Source organism: Mesitornis unicolor, unplaced genomic scaffold (genome assembly GCF_000695765.1).
Source record: "Mesitornis unicolor isolate BGI_N332 unplaced genomic scaffold, ASM69576v1 scaffold49950, whole genome shotgun sequence".
In the NCBI taxonomy this organism is placed as follows: Eukaryota; Metazoa; Chordata; class Aves; order Mesitornithiformes; family Mesitornithidae; genus Mesitornis; species Mesitornis unicolor.
Genome location: NW_010159929.1, coordinates 21,383 through 40,481, shown reverse-complemented (window position 1 = coordinate 40,481; position 19,099 = coordinate 21,383). Strand labels below are relative to the sequence as shown.

The window sequence follows — 19,099 nt, the reverse complement described above, 5'->3', positions numbered from 1 at the left end:
AAGAGGCCCATTTTCAGATGGCAGTTTAGATTCTCAGGGTTTAAGCACTTTACTAGGACACAGGCATTGGCATGTTGTACAGGTAATTGTTGCTGGTTGCCAGTATGTGCTCTGTGCTTGCAGGATTTTATAGGACCGCAATTTGCAGCTGATATCATTGCTCTGCCATACTCTTCCTCTCGTATGAGATCATTGCCTCTTTTTTGTCTCTTGGGTTTCCCCTGGTGCAGCTTTTTCTTATTGTCAAATGGTAAAGGAATGTTGGCTGTCTCAACCTTCTGGCTATAGCAAATAAAAAAATCTGAATTTCTTTTTGACTTCAGGAGGTAGTAGTTAAATTACCTTTCTATACTTTGAAGTGGAGAATAAGTGCAACATGGAACAAATCCTTTAGGGATTTGTTCTGTTGTTTATGCAAATTGCTCAAAGCATATTCAACTGATAAATTACAGCCTTTGGACTTTGGCTGTATTTTCAGACAGTCTTAGATAGTGTCCATTTAAGCATGTAATTAAACCTTCACAATATCGAGCTTGTGAAGAAGTTATTTCTAGGGATAGCAATGGCATAGATTCTATTTTCTCTGTAACACAGAGGAAAAATTAAGTAACTTTTAATCTGAATTCTATTGTGTCTTCTTCCATGCTTGAATTGGTAAATATTTTTCTAAATAAAGGTTTTTAAAAGGTCCCCAAAATTTTGTTTTTCACATTGTACATGAATCAGTATTACTAAACAGCATTTGACTCTTGGCTTGTACGTCAGATTCTCTAGATACTGTTGAATTTCCACTTCAGCTGGACAGGTAGCTCTTCTGAAACTGATGGAGGAGGAAGTCCTCATTCTGTGTAGGAGTAAAACTAACATAATTTGAATTACTGTGAGGAGCAACATACCTATGAGAACAGCCAGTGGCCTGGTGATGAAGGCACTCAGTGCCTTGCATCTGACCAAGGACTGATGTTTGAACCTGGATTTGTATCATCCCATGTGACATGAATAATCCAGGACCAAGATTTGACATATTCCAGTCAAGCAATCTCATAATAAGAATTTTGGATGTGCTGGTGTGTATTTCTGATGGGATTAGAAATTTCATCCCAACACTGAAAGTTCCTCCTGAATGTTGTGTTTATCAAAACTTGTATGTTGCCATGGAAGGTTCTGATGGAAAAGAAGTACCTAGGCAGGTAGAAGAGCAAATTTTAACTATTAATATCTATTGCAGTATTAGCTGTTTAATCTTGTTAATGCATTTCTGTATTTATTGTATTAAAACCATTTAGGCTTCAGTGACTTTCTTGGGCAGAATTTAAAAGTATTAAAAAAAGAGATCCAAACATTAAAAACTTTTAGGCCAATGTTTTGGGAAAAACATGGACATTGTACAATTCCTTTAGAACTGCTTTAATGGTGCTTGTTATAGTTATGTGGTTTTGATATTCTCTCTTTTTTTTTTTTAGATTCATAATACATATCTAGAGAGCAATTGGCCTATAAGGGTGAGTTATTTTAAGAATATGTTTAGTTATTTTAAGAATGTTTTTTATTCTTTAAAAGAATTGGGTGTCTTATGGTTGGGTGAGCTCTGGGAGATGAATTCATTGTTTGAAATTACAGAAAGAAGAATATGTTTTGGGCAGTAAAGTAGAAAACATGAAGTTACTGTACCAGTTTTGACTCTGACATTCCGTTACCTTGCAGTGATGTACTTGGATAGGATGTATCATTTAAATAAGTTCCCTCCTGAGGTTCTGGGTTTCTTCTCTTTGAACAGTTTTCAGCTATTGACAAGCTTGGACAGAATGTAGCTGTTGTTGGCAAGTTTGGTTTTGCACATTATTCTTTACTCACCAAAAAATGGAAGTTGTTTGGAAACATTACCCAGGTGAGAGGTTACGGTGTTTTATTCAGGTATACCGGGGAGGTTACATTTGTTGGAATGTGACTCTTGGAGAAAAGTAAAACATATCTCTTTCAGATAAAGAATTTGTAGACACACTTGGGATTAGGGATTCTTGTTTTGCATGTGTTTTTCATAAAATGGGTGAAACACTTATCTTGTGGCTTTGGCACAATCGTTCGTGTCTGATTAAAAGGTTTCAAAATCCGAGAGAGTGTAGTCAGACACTTAGTCCCATATGTCTTATCTGAGAGTTTGTGTGAAATGTAGCTTTGGATGCCAAGTTTGTAAATTCTGGCCACAAGCAGGAGGCTAACTTGAGAGAGTTCAGGGATGCCAGCAGCATAAGGAACTGTGGAACTGTGTTTTGTAGGATGTTGTTTGTCTTTCACATATTATCCTGTAGTACTTGTTTATATTAAACAACAAAAACTTAAAATACATAGCTTATGTTGCTACTCTCAGTAAAACTTAGAGATCCTGTATGGTTTTCAGAAATTACCCATAGAATGTATGTGTGTGTATGCATATACATTTATGTATATTTGCTTGTTTTTTTATTTTCAGGAGCAAAATATGGTGGTAACAGGTGGCTTAGCATGGTGGAATGACTTCATTGTTCTTGCATGTTATAATTTAAATGATCATCAGGAAGAGGTGAAGTATTTTTCTTCAAAGTAAATAAATAATGTTTAGAATGTTTGCTCTGTTCTACAGTATTGGTATATATATGAAAAGTTTGATACATAGGTGGCTTTCAGTCATGTTTAGAAATTATTTATTAATATGTAATTATTTGCAGAAATGTTTATTCTTGCTGTTATAAACTATTGTCTGCTGCCTATCATGAATCTAGTTATTGTTATGAAAACTTGGTAACATTTTTGCATGTTAGCATGAAGCCTGTTTTGAAGTTTCTAGTTACAGTATTTTGGGACACTTTTGTAAGGTTTTAAGTTGGATGAACAGAAGAAATTTACTTACTCTTTACTTTTTAGAACGGATAAAACTTCCTTATGTCTGTTGTTGAGTACTTCAGATTTGGCCATACTGTTCTTTAATGACTTTGGATGCAATAATATAATGCAATGGATAAAACATTTATTAAAACAAAAACCTAGTAATGTGTCTTGCTAGAAATCCTTGGCAGCCATTCCACAAAAAAAAGAAAATAATTGAATGTGGAGTTACTGTTAGTTTGTTGGTAAAGAGAACCTGTATTCAAACTACTCCTTTTCCCTGTAGCTGAGAATCTACCTGCGGACGTCTAATCTTGACAATGCATTTGCACACATCACCAAAGTGCAAGCAGACACGTTACTACTGAGTGTCTTCCGGGACATTGTGATATTGTTCAGAGCAGACTGTTCCATTTGCCTTTACAGTATTGAGAGAAGGCCTGAAGGGTGAGTGTCCATACTTAAATGCTTTTGGAGTAATATACTGGTAAATGTGTTCTCAGTCTGAGTAAATTCTTGTGGAGTCAGATTTTTAAAATATAGAGCAGAAAGTGTTATCTGTATGCACAGGTGACAGTTCATGAGTGTTATCTCTTGCATGCTTGCAGATATGCACATTAGGTGTGGAGCTAATGACTGAGATATGCAAGTTTATACAAACATGTCCATACAAACATGTTCTAGCTGATAGGAACTTGGAAACTGAATGTAAATGGACAAAAAAGGTACTAAAAGGCACTCACATATTTGGTTATTTTTAATAAAAAATGTTTCTAACATTAGAAGTAGGAATTGGTGAAGGTGGTGGCACAGTAGCATAGATGAAGAGAGAATAAGTTTGGTCTGTGCTGTGGCTGTGGGGAGATACTTTGGTGCAAAAGAAGTAACAACCTAAGAGCCAGATACTTTCAGACAGGTGAACCGAAGGAGTAGATAAAGATTCCCAGATAGTTGCGTTTTTTTGGTTGTTTCTTTGGTTTTGTTTTTTGTGTTGTTTTTTTTAAAATTTTTGTTTTTGTTTTGTTTTTTTTTGTTTGCTTTTTGTTTGTGGGGTGTGGGATTTTTTGGGTTTTGTGAGGTTTTTTTTTTGGGGGGGGGTGGTTTTTTTTGAATTGCCTAAGCAGCTGATTTTTCTTACAGTTATGGCATCTTGGTTTCAGCAAGAAGGGACATTTGTGGTTTTTGGCAGGAAGGCAAGCTGTTGATCCACTCTAGAGGAAAATATTTTCAATGCTTTTTCAAAGAAAACTCCAACAGAATCCAAACCCTGGAATTGTGTTATTGAAGTGTGAATAGATTATTACGAAATATCTAATGATGTCTTCTATCCATTCATAGCTGTATTCCCCCAAACTGTCAAGATAAAGTAGCCCAGCTTAGGTTTATTTGGTGACTTTGTGTAGAGTAGATATGTGGGCCTGTGGGATTCCTGGTTAAAGGTAAGTCATTTTGGTCTGTAGAGTAGACTGTTTAAGTTGCTTGTTTTAATTAGGTCTACTTCAAGATACCATTTTTACATTAAATAGTATTTGAAAATTGCTAAATGTAGTCATCTTTCCTTTCAGTCTTAACCCTACTGCCAGTATCCAAATTCTTCAAGAAGTGTCCATGTCTCGGTACATTCCTCATCCTTTTCTTGTAGTGTCTGTTACATTGACATCAGTGAGGACAGAGACTGGCATCACCTTGAAGATGCCTCAGCAGGTAACAGCTCTATAGTGCTCAACATTTCAAAGAATTGGTGCCTGGATTTGTTAGCGTAGTTCTCAAAATTTACCTAGCTGATAAATGAATCATAAATCAGTGGTTCTTCTCTGTGGTAGAATGCTGAATGTGGTTTTTTTCTGATGCTTGTTTTATAGACATTTTATATGTGAATTGCGAGGGCGAGGGGGTGGTAGAAATAAATTCCAAACTCTTGCTTGTATTTCCTGTCTTCTCTTGTCATCTTGTAAAGTTTGAGGCCAAATCCTGGAGGACAAATTAAACTTAACTATGTCAAGGGTATGTTTCTCTGTCGTGTATTAAAAGTTGAACGCCAGAGCAGTCTTTGGCATTAGGAAATGCCTTTCTTGCAGCAACAGTTCCATTACTCAAAGGATAAAGAGAAAGAAAGGAAAAGATGGCATGTGACCCTATAAGGTTACTTATAGTCAATTTCCTACTACACTAGAATAAAGTAAGATAATTTCTCCCACTAGTTACATCAGGAGATAGCCCAACAGTCAAACAAGGACAAAGGTGTGAAGGTGAAGCCCTGTCTTAACTCCAGGGAAATATCCAGGTCACTGAAAACACAGTGCAAAGAGAACTTTGATTTTTGTTGTTTGTGGCATAAACAAATTAAGCTTAACTGTTTGAGTAGATGCAGTATGAAGTGTATCTTCTCATCAGAGCAATTACCTTAAGATTGTTCAGAAGTCATGTTGTCTGTGAGGTGGGGCTGTAGATATATGAAGGTGTGTATTTTTCTCCACATACCAAAGCCACTAGCAGATAAGTAAGCAATGGCACAGATGTAAAATCTGAAAGTTTGTACTTGCTTCCTTCAGTTCCTTCTAATTTGGTGTCCCACAACGCTGAATATGTGTCCTGAGACTTCGATACAATCTTAGACAAAGACATTAAAGGAAAACATGCTTGTGGTTTTCTAGTTCATCGTGCTGTGAGACACCATCTGTACTCCTAAACTACCAGACCTATGGTGTTTCCTAATTTTGAGAAAAAGCTACTGAACTGTTTTAGAGCACTAATAATATTTTAACTTCGCTTCAGACTGAACAAATAGAACAATTACCCCTTTTCTTTCTGAGACATCCTACCTTCAAACTTTGTCAGTCCTCCTGATCGAAAGGATTGATGTTAGCACTGAATATGACACTGCACTGTAGACAAAGCAGTGTGTCTGACTTAGCTGAGTGTGGCAGCCTTTTCAGTGTTGTTATGTATTAGTGACCTTAGCCCCTCATGCTGCTTATTTAGGCCCTCTACCTATATGTTTTAGAACTAAACTTCAGGAAGAGCACGGCATTAGCTCCAGTGAAGTGTTTTACAATTAATGTGAAACAGTTCTGAAATAAATCTTTAGAAAGAATACTTTGCTTTCTTGAGATACCTAACTAGAAAGATTTTTCTGACTGTAGCTTCTGAAAGTTCAATATGCTGTACAAATGTGGCTAAACTCTTTTTTAACTCAGGTCTTTTTGGATTGTGGGTTAACCTTTGCAGTCAGATACTGGCAATTGTATAGTAGTGATATTGATACGAGCTTTATTTTTCTTAAAACACTGGTGGCTTGTCCGTACCAGGAGGCACAGTTGGAAATAGCCCATACCAAATAAATGTGGAATGAGTCTAGTGAACAATAAACCTTCCAGTATTTACTCCTTTGCACAAGAACTACATAAATGAATCAACTTGCAGGTAGTTAGTTCTACTTGGCTTTTCTGAGTCCTTCTGCACTGAATTGTTAGTTATCTCTGTACAGCAGTGCAATTAATTTACTCTTTTGATTCTGGGTTTGTAGTATGGTTATAGGTAAAATGAAGTATTCAAAAAGCTTAAATAATTTACACAATACTCTTTTATCCTTAGGCTTGTGAGGCTGAAAGTATTATGCTAAACTTAGCAGGACAACTCATCATGTTGCAAAGGGATCGATCTGGACCCCAAATACGAGATAAGGATAATAATCCTAATCAAAGGAAGCATGTGAGTAAATACATGTGGAATATTGTGTATGATTTCAAAGATGTTGTCAGTGGCTGAAGAAGTTGTGGAAAGGGGTGGTCCAGGAATAAAGAAAAGAGGTCTTTAATGCAAGGCAGTGTCTGCACCTAATGGCTGAATTGTAGCTGGTAGTAAATAACTGCTCCCGTGATTATTTTTTTTTCCCCTCTAAGAATCGGTGAACAGTTACTACTTAACTGTGTGAATGACTTAACTAAAGTATTTACTACTTGTGTTTACTACTTGTATTGCAGTGAAATAGATGAGTTTTAAGTTTGAATGTTCTCTGCAAAATTTGGTATGCACAAATGACAGAAAATCTCCAGTCTATCTGTAGCTGTGCTTTATGTTTATGGAATATGATCACTTTAATCACTTTTGGCAGGGTATGTTTACAAAATAAGTTAAACCCAACAATAATAGAAATCAGTGACTGAACTTTTCAGTTTTTCTGTGCTGATGAAAAACACTTATATATAGTACAAGCACTTTGTGAGAATGAAATCTGAGAAGTTTAGATGAATAGTTGTTTGCAGCTCAATCAAACAATAGCAAATTTGGTCTTTGTAGTAATTTTGACAGTTCTAGGTTGGACTTGGGCTAACTGAAGAAGCAGAGAACAGGTTTTTATTTTCCTCTCCTATTCTCACTAGTCAGGCTTCCTCACTCAAGCATGAGGAGGTTTAAAAAAATACGAAAGAAATGTTGTTTGAATTAGTGTAAGTATTAAGTGCTGTTTTCCCAGGTGCTAGGGTGCAGATAAAGGATAAGCAGATTTGTTTCTTCTTTGTTAGAAGAATAACATGTTTGAAGAGAGTAATTCTTAGCTGAAAAAAGAGTTCTTGTGAAGAGGGTGAAAAAAAGGAATATTGAATTCTGATTTTTTCTTTTTTTTTCCTTTTCTTCTTTTTTCTTTTTAAATAGCTGCCTTTTTGTGCTCCTGTTGTCCTAGCCCAGTCTGTTGAAAATGTATGGACTACTTGCAGGATCAACAAACAGAAACGCCACTTGTTGGAGGCTCTGTGGCTCAGCTGTGGTGGGGCAGGTATGAAAGTCTGGCTTCCCCTGTTTCCCAGAGACCACCGAAAACCGCATTCCTTTCTGTCAAGACGGATTATGCTGCCTTTCCATATCAACATATACCCATTGGCTGTTTTGTTTGAAGATGCCTTGGTTCTTGGTGCTGTTAATGACACTGTGCTCTATGACTCTTTATACACTCAAACCAGTGCTAGAGAACACTTAGAGGTTCTCTTTCCTTTCTCCATTGTTGAGAGAACCTCTCAGATCTACCTCCATCACATTTTACGCCAGCTCTTGGTTAGGAACCTCGGTGAACAAGCCTTGCTCTTGGCCCACTCCTGTGCCACATTACCATACTTTCCTCATGTACTAGAACTGATGCTTCATGAAGTGCTGGAAGAAGAAGCTACCTCGCGGGAACCCATTCCCGACCCTCTGCTTCCCACTGTGGCGAAGTTCATTACAGAGTTCCCCCTCTTCCTGCAGACAGTTGTTCATTGTGCTAGAAAGACAGAATACGCCCTGTGGAATTACCTTTTTGCTGCTGTTGGAAACCCGAAGGACTTATTTGAAGAGTGCTTAATGGCCCAAGACTTGGACACAGCTGCCTCTTATCTTATTATCCTACAGGTAATGCTACCTTACACACTGCAGAGAGGTGGTATTTAGTAATGTTGTAGTATTTTTAAAATATCATACCAAAGTTACAGATGTTAAAAAAAAATTAAACAGTTTTGAGCTTATGTCCAGTTATGAATGGGGGGGAATATCATGCAATGAAAGTAGTTAGTTTACTGTTATAAAAAGGAAAGTAACAGCATGAAATTTGCTTCTTCTAATCTCTTGTATACTTCAACGTGACATTGTATAGCTTGATTTAATAGGACTTGTCTTGCTCAATGGCAAAAGAAAAGGACTTAATTATGCTTTGTTACTTGCAGAATATGGAAGTGCCAGCAGTCAGCAGACAACATGCTACTCTCCTATTTAATACTGCCTTAGAGCAGGGAAAGTGGGATCTTTGTCGTCATATGATCAGATTTCTTAAAGCCATTGGCTCTGGAGAAACAGAGACACCTCCGGCTACACCAACAACTCAGGTTTGTGATGAAAATAGTAAGCACTGTGCATCAAACCTCATGTGATTAATCTTGTTATTATATAGCGTGTTTGCTTCTTTGACTGTATGTTTGGGTTTTCTTGGTTTTAGGAACCTAGTTCAAGTAGTGGCTTTGAATTCTTCAGACATCGCAGCATTAGTTTATCTCAATCAGCAGAGAATCTCCCTAGCAAATTTAACTTGACAAAAACACTGAGTATGCCCTCTGGCCCATCTGGAAAAAGGTAATTGGTAATGCCCTCTCCTTCCCCACTTCATTAGGTACTGTACTAACTCTTTTGCCAGTTTAAGTTATAGAAGTACATGTTATGGTAGAGTTAGATTTGCCATAGTCTCCCTCCACATCCTTCTGCATTTGTCTTTTCCCAAGTCTTATAGTGTCTGTGCCTCTCTTACATTCTTTCTTACGTTCTTGGGAGATTATATTCTCACACATGTAAATATATATATGTGTGTGTGTGTTTGTATGTATGTATACACAGCCACATGTGCATGGATATTGCTCACCAAAAGCCTCGGGATCTACTGGATGCATATGTAGTAACTGAAATAGCTAGTGAGACTGCACGCCTTTTATTTGAAGGATCTGTTTGCTGAAAGATACGTCTTGAACAGCTCAATGGTGCTGCAGCATCATAGTATACATTGCACAGTGATACTGTGCACATTTTGATCCAGCAGTGCGTTACCAAGCTATAAATAGAGCCTTTTACACCCGGGGGTGAATCCCTCTTAAATTGCTGTATACAGAATTAATATTGATTGATACAGAAGCAGCACTGAGCTGGAATTTATTATATCTTGGTTTTGGCTTTTTTCCCCATATAAGACCTTCAGCACAATCTTAGTACAAATTCAAATGGTCTTATCTAGTAATTTTCCACAGAGACTACTATTTTAAAAGTTTTGATGGGAAGGCTCCTAGACTAATACTTGACTTGTTCTCTAAACTTGTTTCTCAGAAGTCACTTTGCAGTGGGATTTGCCTTTTATCTCTCCTTTACTTTTTTTCTGCATTGCTAGTAGTGTAATACTCCATGGACACTGCTGCTGTTGTAACTTCCTTACCTTATTTCACTTAGCTGTTAAGGCAGCGAGATCTGTTAGAGAACATAAATTGCAAGGAATGGTGGAAACTGCTTTTATTGTGGTTGTGGCCAACAGCCTTTATGACTCCCTTTTATGGGCCTTAATGTCACTGTTCTCTGGTCTGTCTATAGGTGGAGTAAAGACAGTGACTGTGCTGAGAACATGTACATTGACATGATGCTCTGGCGGCATGCTCGGCGTCTGCTAGAAGAAATCAAGCTCAAAGACCTTGGCTGCTTTGCTGCCCAGTTAGGCTTTGAGCTGATTGGCTGGCTATGCAAAGAGAGAGCCAGAGCTGCCCGTGTGGAGGATTTTGTGTTCGCTTTGAAGAAGCTGCACAAGGATTTCCTCTGGCCATTTCCAGTCATACCGGTGTCGTCCATTAATTCACCTTTCAAGAATGGAAAGTACAAGACAGGTGCTGTAACATTTGCTTGATTTAGACTAGGTTTCCCTCCTGCAGTCCTACACCCATCAGTCTGAATCTTCCTTCCTCAGTTCAGCCAAGGAAAGAACAGGCTGAGGCTTGCCACCTGCACAGCTTTCTCACACAGGATGCGTTCTTTGAAGGGATGCTGTTTAGCACAGATGGTATCTCTTGTGTAGTCTGATGACACTACTGTTTCTGTTAAGGTTTCTTGCTTTCTCAGGTGCACTGAACTGGAGACCACTTGTGCAGATGTTGAGCTGAACATGGATATTGCTCTTTGTTGTAAATTCTGCTACAGAAAATTGCTAAAATTAATGTTGTTATATAGGCTTTAGATGAGGTTTTGATTCACTTTTTTTATATTTAAAAGAGTAAGTTCTTAATACTTGAAACTTGCTTTATGGTAAAAGGTAAGAATTTTGAGGGCTTGTAAACCTTTGTCTTATTAATCTCTTGAGTCACTAGCTTGTCCTTTTGGGGCAAAGTTCATACTAGCTGCCAAGTCTTCCTCTTTTTGGTAGTAGCAGCACCATCATTTAGTTCTATTGATGCTAATGCTATCAGCTGATATTTATTTTATGCCAATGCTGACATAAAAAGCTGATCAGAAATTCTTGAAATAGCGAAACTTGCTGCACTCCCTTGATTTTGGTGATCTCTCAGCAAACTAATTGAATATTGACTTAGATACAAGTTTTGACTTCCTGAAATGCCTGGAGAGAACTTTGTAAATTTCCTTTTTGATGGTAACATGACTTTTCTTTGGTGGGTTCTTTTCTCAGTTGTGGGAGAGCAGCTGCCAAAATCTCAGTCTGCAGACATCTTTGTAAACGTGGAAATGGACACAGGGGTTGCAAACACACCTCGGAGTCGCAGCTGGCTGGGCATGATCAGCTCTTCCCAGAGAGACATTGACATGGTTTCATCCCATGGACCGCACATGCAAGATGCATTCCTTTCTCCTTTGCTAAGTAAAGGTTAGTCACTCTTCCGTCTGCTCACTGGAAAAATGCACCTGGAAATACACACTTACTTCAGTATTTGCATGCCACTGCTACGTTGTTGCTTCTCAACTGCTGATAAACCATAATTCAGAAAGAGAAAAAGGACTTGTTGAAAAGAACTGAAATTTTTGCAACAGAAAGATAATGCCCATGTCATACATCTTTAAGTACTTGAAGTAGAATATGAAATTGCTATTTGCTGAAGGTTCTGTGGTAACTTGAAATCTAGTATTTTTACAGTCTGGCCAGGAAGAGTGTTCTAAGTTTTTATCTTTGTCTCTTGCATGAGTTGGCCTCTTGCACAGGTTAGCACTGTTCTAATGCATGAACTTTGTGCTTTTGGGTTTCTTCAGAAAGATAGTAGATACATTCTTTATTGAGGAAGCTGAGGAAAATTACAGTTTCATACAGTTTTCTTTGGTCCTACGGCTTTCTTTACATAGCTTCTCTAAAAGCTCAAATGTGTGATCAGCTTAGGAAAATACAAAGAGGAATTTTGTTCTTTTCACATCTTTTCTGACCACAGAGGCAGGAAATGTTTGTCTGACCATTCATCTTTTTTTTTACTCCCTCTTGTCCTCAAGCATAGAGCAATGTTTTCAGCAGTGTCTATGTCATGTGATTTCCACTTCATTAGGGGAAAGACCCCAAGCATGAACTACCGTCTCTTCAACATGCTAGGGCTTCCTGTGGGAGTCAGAGCACTGGGAGCTTCTATTTAACAAGTTGACTGGCTTTAAGAAAAAATGAAGAGTGAAGTTCTTTTGCTCTGCTTGGGGACTGCCTGATTCTATTTTCACTGCTCCTTCTCTTGTTTATTATTTCTCGAGACTGCAAAACTGCATTAGGCTTCAGTTAGTTCGTGTTAGAACTCTCAAAAAAAGCATAATTTAAATGGAGAAAGTTTCATTCTTCATTGCACTATCTTGTTGTGCTGTCTACCACTACCACTGTTTCTATAAACAAGTATCTAATTTTTTTCTGAGCTGGATAAAGACCTTGGAGTTCAATGGACTTTGGTATACATTTTGAATCAGTTTATTTCTAAAGTGAAACTTAATAGTATTTAAACATTGCGAGCTGAATTCTAATAATAGTAATTTCACAAATAACTAATCCAGCAGTAGTATTCATGGGCAAGAAGCTAATAAAATAACTTTCTGACTTTCTAAACATTTTTAACAGAAAAGATACATCACCTTTAATATCAAAACTGTTCCTTCATGACCCACCACCATAATGGTTTTAACTTTGCTATTACTGTTCCTGTGGCTACATCTATCTACTCTTCATGATTTTATTAGAAACACTTCTTTCTGTAGTTAGTGCAGGTAAATATTTACATTACCAGGCATTCAGAATCATCAGGGTTTTGTATGAAGAACTTTGTGTTGCATCTTCATTTTTAACAAATTTAAAGGTTAAGAAGCAGTGTCTTTAGACAGACTGCAACCCTTCCTACAGACTTAATACTAGGAGTATAGTATGTAAGAGGCTGTCGCTGTGCTCTTACAATGGTTGCCAACACATCTGTAAGATCCCTTATTGATATTATTCTTCAGAATTATTTTTATTTGATAGAAAACTACTGAATTCCTGCAAAAATATTTCTGCCATATAGTGTGACAAGAAGAGTGCTGAAGTGGGATGGATAGTAGTTCTAAAATAACTTCTTAGCACTGTGATACGAAGCAAAGCATTACTGTGTAATCTGTCAGTTTCTATAGGAAGTAGTTCATAAATGGAGTCTTACTAAAGTAAGTAGTTTCTCTACCCCTTAATGTTTCTGAGTGTTTTTGGTAGGTGATGAATGCAGCATTGGTTCAGCAACGGACCTGACTGAAACAAGTTCTATGGTGGATGGTGACTGGACCATGGTGGATGAAAACTTCTCCAGTCTGAGTTTAACTCAGTCAGAGCTTGAACATATCTCTTTGGAACTGGCTAGTAAAGGGCCGCACAAGTCACAGGTCCAGCTGCGGTAAGTAATGTAATCTTTGCATTTGAAATTTAAAATTACTTGTACACAGCATTAGGAGAAAGAAATACTGGCTACAGAATCCCACTGGGATTTTGTCATCAGAGTGGAAAAAGAAATAAGTAGACTTGTTTTTCCATGTAGGTACTTGCTACATATCTTCATGGAAGCAGGATGTCTGGATTGGTGTATTATCATAGGCCTTATCCTCAGAGAATCTTCAGTAATCAACCAGGTTTTCAGTATAATGCAATCCTCTGATATTGATGGAGAAACCTGTCAGAATATCAAGGATGGCCTATATGCTGTTGACAAATGGGCTTCTACAGATTGGTAAGTGTTATTTTCCACCTTCATCTTCATTCCAGTTGTAGACAGTTACCTGGAAAGTAACTTCAAGTTGTCTCAGCCCTAGCTGAAGCAATTACTCAAAAGCACTTTTTGCAGAAAATTTCAGGACTGTCATTTAATACAGCTGTGATCGATCTGGGAAAAAAAACAAACAACCCACCACCACCAAACCAAATCCAAAACAACTAACCCACTACCTTTTATTGTTTGATTATGGTTGCCTTTTTCCCTCTATTTAAAAATAAATACTCGTTTATATTAAACATCTCCCAAGGAAATACTTTTCAGGCATATGGCAGAAGTACTATTTTTTAATTCACTCATGGTGTTCTATGCCACTGTTTTCTAGCCCTGGGTACAAGCCATTTCTAAATGTCATCAAACCGCAGATCCAGAAACTAAGTGAAATAGCAGAAGAGCAAGTACAGCCTGAAGCTTTTCAGCCACTGAATCCTTCTAAGGTTACCGAACAAGTGAACCCCAGAGCTGAGGAAAGCAGGACTTTATCTAGCCATGGCACTAATCCTCAGAGTGATGCTGGCAACAGCAATGCAAGCAGGCATGAAGAAGACAAGTCTAAGACTGAGGATGAGGATTCATTCCAGGAGGGCAGTTATGACTGTAGTGTGTCTTAAATGGAAGATGAGCAACTTCCCAAGCATCAGGTGTGAAAGGAAGCAAACCAGCTCTTAGACATGCTTCCATGTTTTGGATTTGAACTCTTTTTTATTTTAATTATTTTTTTTTTTTAGTATTTCAATCTTTGAAATCTTTGTGGGGATAACTAAGCAGCAGTTCATCTAATAATTTTAAAGAAGGCAAGATTTTTTAAAAATGAAATCTTCAGACTGCAGCTTTAGGCTTTGAGACTTAATTGTGCTGAGAGACAGTGAATGCCAATGGAGACAGGTTCAGCTAATGTTCATCAGTACCTTTACGTCACCAACACATGTTCTGAGGAAAACTACTTATCTCCTGCTTGAGTTTAAAAGGTGAAGAGGGGATTACATTTAAAAACTGTCATGCTTCGCAGCTTGCAGGCCTAAGAAATGTCTGATCAATGCAGTTCGGATTGGTTTGCTACCAATATTTTGTATTAAAGGACTGTAAAATGTATTGTATGTTTTTGTGAATACTCTTGTACAAATACTCAAGGTTGTACCATATTTGAGGGTACCTATATGTATTGTGCATGCTTCTAGATTGCTAGTAAAGTTAAAGCAGAGTTGCACTTCTTTCTGGATGAGGAATACTTTACTGACCTAACATTGACATAAGGTGGCTTACCTGGTTTTTACTGCCACTTACAGATCTTGTAGTTGGGTTCAAGGGATTGCTGAAGGTTATTTATTTCATTGTAAATTCTTTTCTGAAAAATGGATTTTTTAAATGTAAATAATCATCATATACTCTTGCTATGGAAAATTAGTTTACCAGCTCATACTTAAACATTTTACAAACATTTTATAATATGTATACTTGTAACTAAGACATATTTAACTTTCATACAATGTTAAGGAAAGCTGGCTGCAGAAGTCTGTTGCTTGGAGGTACTTATTTTTTCTACCTGCTGTCCCTATGTAAGAACTACCTGTAACAGTATTAATTTAGATTTTAGCTTGTTTGTACTGTGCAATCTGAACAAAAATGCAGCATTACTCATTTTATACAAAATAAACTAGTTTATTTTTTGTAACATCACTCGATTACTGACATGGACCAAACTAGTCATCATAGGGTAGTTACAGCATCTGTTGCTTTTTAAGTGTAGTTACTAAGTGCGCATCCTTTTAAACTCTGAAAATTAGGAATATTTACAATTAAGTTGAAATAAGTTGTGGTTTTATCATCTTTTATTTCCTTTTTAGATAAGATCAAGTGCTTTAAAATGTACAGATATTATACTGTTGCTTTAGAATGGCTTTACTAAGCCACTAGAACCAGTACAAGTGCAATAATAGCAAGTATTACTGGGAAAGCTGGAGATTTTGGTGAATGCAGCTTGAATTTCCATTTAAGAGTTGAAACTAATATTGACATCATCGGAAAAAAATCTGGTTCAGGAGTGCCAGCATTAAGCTTAGTCTGCATTGTAGCTACTGGTTACAAATAAAGTCTATGATACCTACAAGCCTGTTGTGATCTCACATCAAAATCCATTATTGTTATAAGGGGATACTTAAAGCTTTTTTTTATTATAAACTGCATAATCTATGTTAAAAGAAATAAAAACTGTGCTTCAAGTTAATATTTTTCTGTGATTCTGTGGTACTGATGTAAGCTGAGTGCATCCAGATCAGCTTTCTGCTGGTCAGGTTTTGGAAGCAAGCAAGCAAACATACATTAACCAATATACTAACATTCTTAATATTAGTATCTTACTACTGTGCTACTGTTGTTTAGCAGTTAAATCCTTTTAGTTGTGGAATTTTAGAAGTTTGTACTTCTTTAGTAGTTATCTCTATGCAAATCTTACATGCTAATTTCGTATTTCAATTTCACTGCTGTTATACCTGTCATTAAAAGACAAATTTATTCAACTTTACTTGAAGTTACTCCTGTGGACAATAACTATTTCTGACTTCAAGCCATTGGCAGTATCTGGTGAATATTGTTTGATTGCCACATCATACCCCTATGGCCTGTTTTACAGGACCAAGGCATCAAGCTTTCAAGTTAAAAACTACCTTATTAGTGCATCTTTGGACTTACACCCAACGTTTATTTTGAAAAGAGGTGTGTGGGGTGTAGGTGGCAAGGCTGTGGTAGCAAGGGGGGCTCTGAGGGTAGCTAGCCTGCAGGAGAGCCCAGGAGCCCTCTGCCAGACACAGCTGAGCCCATCAGCCAGCTGGTGCCTCTTCTCTGATAATATATTTAACAAGAGGCAAAAAATGCTGTGTACCAGCTGTGAGAGAGATGACTGAGGAAACAAATGTGGGGAACAGTCACACAAACAGCTAGGCCCATAAAGGAGAAGCAAGTTGAGGTGCTCCAGGCACTGCAGCAGAGATCCCCTGCAGCCTGTGGATCTGTACAAGTAAACATGTACACTAACTGACACACTGATGTTCTTGATACTCCTATCTTACTGCTGTGGTACTGTTCATTAGCAGTTAAATCTTTCTGGACCATGGTGAAGCAGGCTGCCGCTGGCAATCCACTGTGGAGAACATTGGAGCAAATATCCACACTAGGCTATAGAAGATCCCCACACCAGATTAGGTGCATGAGCCATGAAGGAAGCTGCAGCCCATGCACAACCCACACAGGAGGTGTTCTGGCAGAAACTGGGGAGGCCATGCCAAAACAGTCTGTTCCTAAAGGGCTGCCCCATCAAAAGGAGGATCCACATTGGAGCAGTTCGTGAATGACTAGATCCCACACAGGGGGATCCCACACTAGAGCAGGGGAACAGGGTAAGGAAGAAGGAGCAGCAGAGGGGAACTGTTATGGACTGGTCCTGACCCAACCCTCCACTAACCATCTCCAATCCGCCTGCATCATTGTGGAAGAGGAGGTAGAAGAGTGAAGTTGGCTCTAGGAAAAAAAGGGGGAGGTTGGGGAAAGATCTTATTTTCCTCTTTGTTGCTATCCTACTTTATTTTTAATTGGCAATAAATGAAATTAGATTTCCCAAGGCCAGTCTATTTTGCCTGTTGTGATAACTTGTGAGTGTTCTCCCTGTTTTAACCCATGAGCTTTTTTTCACCTTGTCATCTCCTGCTGGCCTGCTGGGGAGAGGACACTGGAGAGCAGGTGGACACATGGCAGCCAACCAAGGTTAACCCACCAGAAAAGGTTTGTTCACCTACAAATAGGCACTATTACCTCAGCCTAAACATAGAGGAAAATGGGCTATTTAACCACTTGAGGGTAAACATTTTATATGGAATGCCAATTCATTATCTCTCTGACTTTGCTTACTCAGCTCACATAAAACTGACTGCCCTGGTTCTTGCCAGTCTGGCCTACTTAAACATTTAGTATTTAATGGCAAAGATATCATATATCCTTCAGAAGCATGTGCATATCATCAGGTTTCCTCGATCTGGTTCTCATCCTGTACAAAACCAACTGCCGCTGAAAAAAAGCAATGCTGGGTTCCTTTCTACCCATTTCATAGAGCCAGACTGGTTTGCATTGGAAAGGGCCTTAAAAAAAAAAATCATCCAGTTTAACCCCCCTGCCATGGGCAGGGACACCTCCCACCAGACCAGGTTGCCCAAAGCCCCATCCAACCCGGCCTTGAGCACTTCCAGGGAGGGGGCATCCACAACTTCCCTGGGAAACCTGTGCCAGTGACTCACCACCCTCACAGTGAAGAATTTCTTCCTAATGTCTAAATCTACCCCCTTCTGTTTAAAGTCATTAGCCCTTCTCCCTGCCCTTCTAAAAAGCCTCTCCCCAGCTTTCCTGACACTCTGCTTGAAATATAAGTAGCAGCGACTAAATCTCCCTAAATTGCTTATACTTCCTGCTCAAGTATCAGCTCCATCCTTGGCGTGTTCTCACGCTGCATCTGCAGCTTTTGCCAGAACCAGAAGTGCTGTAGCCCAGCCGCACCTCTTCTGCAGTGAACTGGGAAGTCTGACTGATTTCCAGGACTAATTTATATTTCAAGACTGGAATAGTTTTTAATGAAGACTGAGAGTCCATGTTCTATCTTCAAAACAGAAGTCACATTTACACGCCTTCATACTGTCTCACTACTCAGGTTTGTGACAGCACTTAGGCTTATTCATCTTGCATGGCTTTTTATCCAACACCTCATACCTAGTTTTAAGATGGGTCATCCTGCAGGCTCCTTCCAGATTATTATCAAGAACCAGAGCAGTCTTAGCCCCCAGGGAAATAAATAAATACTGAACAGCATTTCCATGCAGGCAAACTCTTCAGCAGCTCTGTCCCACATGCTACAGTTAGCTCTGTACAGACTTGTTAGATCTTGTCTACTTAATTAGTGTTTTTCTAACAGGCTTGCAACCCAGCCTCGATTGAACAGACATTGAAGACAGATCTTACTAACACAGCTGAGCTCCACTCAGCTCAAGAGCCTGTCACTTCATGTATGGTAGCTGAAATTCTCCTGGTCACTGCCCCTATCCCAACATTTTGTCTTCAAATGCACACTTTTACTTGACAGGCAATCTGAAGGTACAGTGGCACACTCCAATGCTGCATTAGATTGTACAAGCACAACATGTACAGGTCACCTTTGCAAACATGCTTAAAATTGTTAATTCTGGGGGGTTAAAATACTGATTTCTGAAGCTCTTTTATGTATAGTTATGTAACAGAGTACTACAGCAAACATAATAGAATGTGAAAGCTATCAAATGTCAGGGAAGAACTCTAGCATTACAGGAGAGTAAAGCAATTTATAAAAGGCTGTGCACGTAAATTGTCTCAGATGAACTTTGGGGAATTCCAGTCAACTAGCTGCTTACTGCCCCCCACTAAGAATAAAGACTTTTTCTACTCCCATGTCCTTCTCTCCGTAACATTACCAGCTG

General features: G+C 38.4%; 1 protein-coding gene across 1 annotated transcript in view; it reads left to right on the top strand.

Annotated features, from left to right (window-relative positions):
- The window catches only part of RIC1 (RAB6A GEF complex partner 1), a gene marked incomplete at its 5' end in the record, with an annotated part of 35,839 nt that extends 21,618 nt beyond the window's left edge, over positions 1-14,221 (top strand). The window contains 15 exons of the mRNA XM_010188188.1: positions 1-82; positions 1,464-1,502; positions 1,778-1,888; positions 2,471-2,560; positions 3,149-3,309; positions 4,428-4,566; positions 6,457-6,573; positions 7,516-8,244; positions 8,556-8,714; positions 8,825-8,958; positions 9,955-10,241; positions 11,036-11,230; positions 13,061-13,238; positions 13,380-13,568; positions 13,936-14,221. The exon at positions 1-82 is cut by the window's left edge and continues 146 nt beyond it. Of these exons, the coding sequence (XP_010186490.1) occupies positions 1-82; positions 1,464-1,502; positions 1,778-1,888; positions 2,471-2,560; positions 3,149-3,309; positions 4,428-4,566; positions 6,457-6,573; positions 7,516-8,244; positions 8,556-8,714; positions 8,825-8,958; positions 9,955-10,241; positions 11,036-11,230; positions 13,061-13,238; positions 13,380-13,568; positions 13,936-14,221 (2,896 nt within the window). The remainder of the gene's footprint in view (positions 83-1,463; positions 1,503-1,777; positions 1,889-2,470; positions 2,561-3,148; positions 3,310-4,427; positions 4,567-6,456; positions 6,574-7,515; positions 8,245-8,555; positions 8,715-8,824; positions 8,959-9,954; positions 10,242-11,035; positions 11,231-13,060; positions 13,239-13,379; positions 13,569-13,935) is intronic.
- Between the last annotated feature and the right edge of the window lie 4,878 nt (positions 14,222-19,099).